General features: G+C 28.7%; 1 protein-coding gene across 5 annotated transcripts in view; it reads left to right on the top strand.

Moving 5' to 3' along the window:
- The window catches only part of LOC106692412 (Adenylate kinase 1), a 47,995-nt gene that overhangs the window by 33,736 nt on the left and 13,175 nt on the right, over nt 1–1,084 (top strand). For 2 of the 5 annotated variants that reach the window (XM_067045189.1, XM_067045190.1), the window contains one exon: nt 683–737. The exons of the other annotated variants lie outside the window; for them this stretch is intronic. In XM_067045189.1, the coding sequence (XP_066901290.1) occupies nt 692–737 (46 nt within the window). In that variant the 5' untranslated portion in view covers nt 683–691. The remainder of the gene's footprint in view (nt 1–682; nt 738–1,084) is intronic. 5 annotated transcript variants of the gene reach the window in all.

Below are 1,084 nucleotides of genomic sequence, written 5' to 3'. Positions count from 1 at the left end.
ATTAACCAGTCTCAAGAAAGTGTTAAGATTATAAATAAATTAAAACCTTTTTTTGAGCCAAATCACTTCGCTAGAGGTTTATAATGGTTTGCCACTAAAACGAAAGTAAATTAATGAAACATAAAATGAGTTTAAAAGAAATAAACAAGTGAAATAAAAATGTTGATAATAATTTCGGCCGTGGCAAACCCATTTAGCTCAATCTCTTCGCTCACGCCAACTGTTGCGGTTGAAAGCATTTACAAGCTTCCCGTCACAGTTGGCAAAGTCATCAATTTTGACTCTAAACCATAAATAGTTTTCATTGAAGTAAACTACAAATAGGTTGAAATGACTACTTGTTCTCTTATGTAAAAGTAAAGACTTTTAATAAGGGAGTTTTTCACTACAACTCATTATATTAAATGAAAAATCATCCAGTAATAAATCTATAAGATCAAGATATTTTTATTATTTCTGAGTTAAAAATGTTTTTTTTTTTCCTCTCTCTCCTTTTATTGTCACTGAGAAAGGTTAGAAAGAAAAATTAAAATGGGTTGGTCAGAAAAATATCAGAAGTCATTAAATTATGTTTTATTGAAAATTAAAAAAAAAAAAAGGGAACCTCATCGTTTTTCTAGCTGTACTCTTCATTATATTATAACAAATTAAAAAAAACTAAGTAATCCTTTTTATGTTTCAGGAGGGAAAGATGCCACCTGTGATGAATCCAAAAGTGCCCATCATCTGGGTTTTAGGTAATTTTCTCTCTTTTTATCTTATAAATAAAATACAACATTTAAATTACCGTTTGTCGTTAACTCCTTCATGTTTTTTTTTCGCTAGAAAATGGCTGAACTGACTTAGATGCAACTTTTTTTTCGTATTTTTATGAGGAACTGTAAAAAGGTTTTAAGCAATATTAACCAACCATCCGTAATCTTAACATAATACAGAGGATACTTATATACCTAGATGTTTAAATAAGTGTAAAATTTTTATCAGATTTCCTGATTATTAAATTTTCTATTATCCCACTCTTTGGGATTTGAACTTTTCAACAGTTGCGAATGTTGACAATTGACAACATTAGGTTTTTTTTGTT

Source organism: Halyomorpha halys, unplaced genomic scaffold, assembly GCF_000696795.3.
Source record: "Halyomorpha halys isolate HHAL.00 unplaced genomic scaffold, Hhal_1.1 Scaffold5.1, whole genome shotgun sequence".
Lineage (NCBI taxonomy): Eukaryota > Metazoa > Arthropoda > Insecta > Hemiptera > Pentatomidae > Halyomorpha > Halyomorpha halys.
This window is presented reverse-complemented; position numbering and strand designations above follow the sequence as displayed.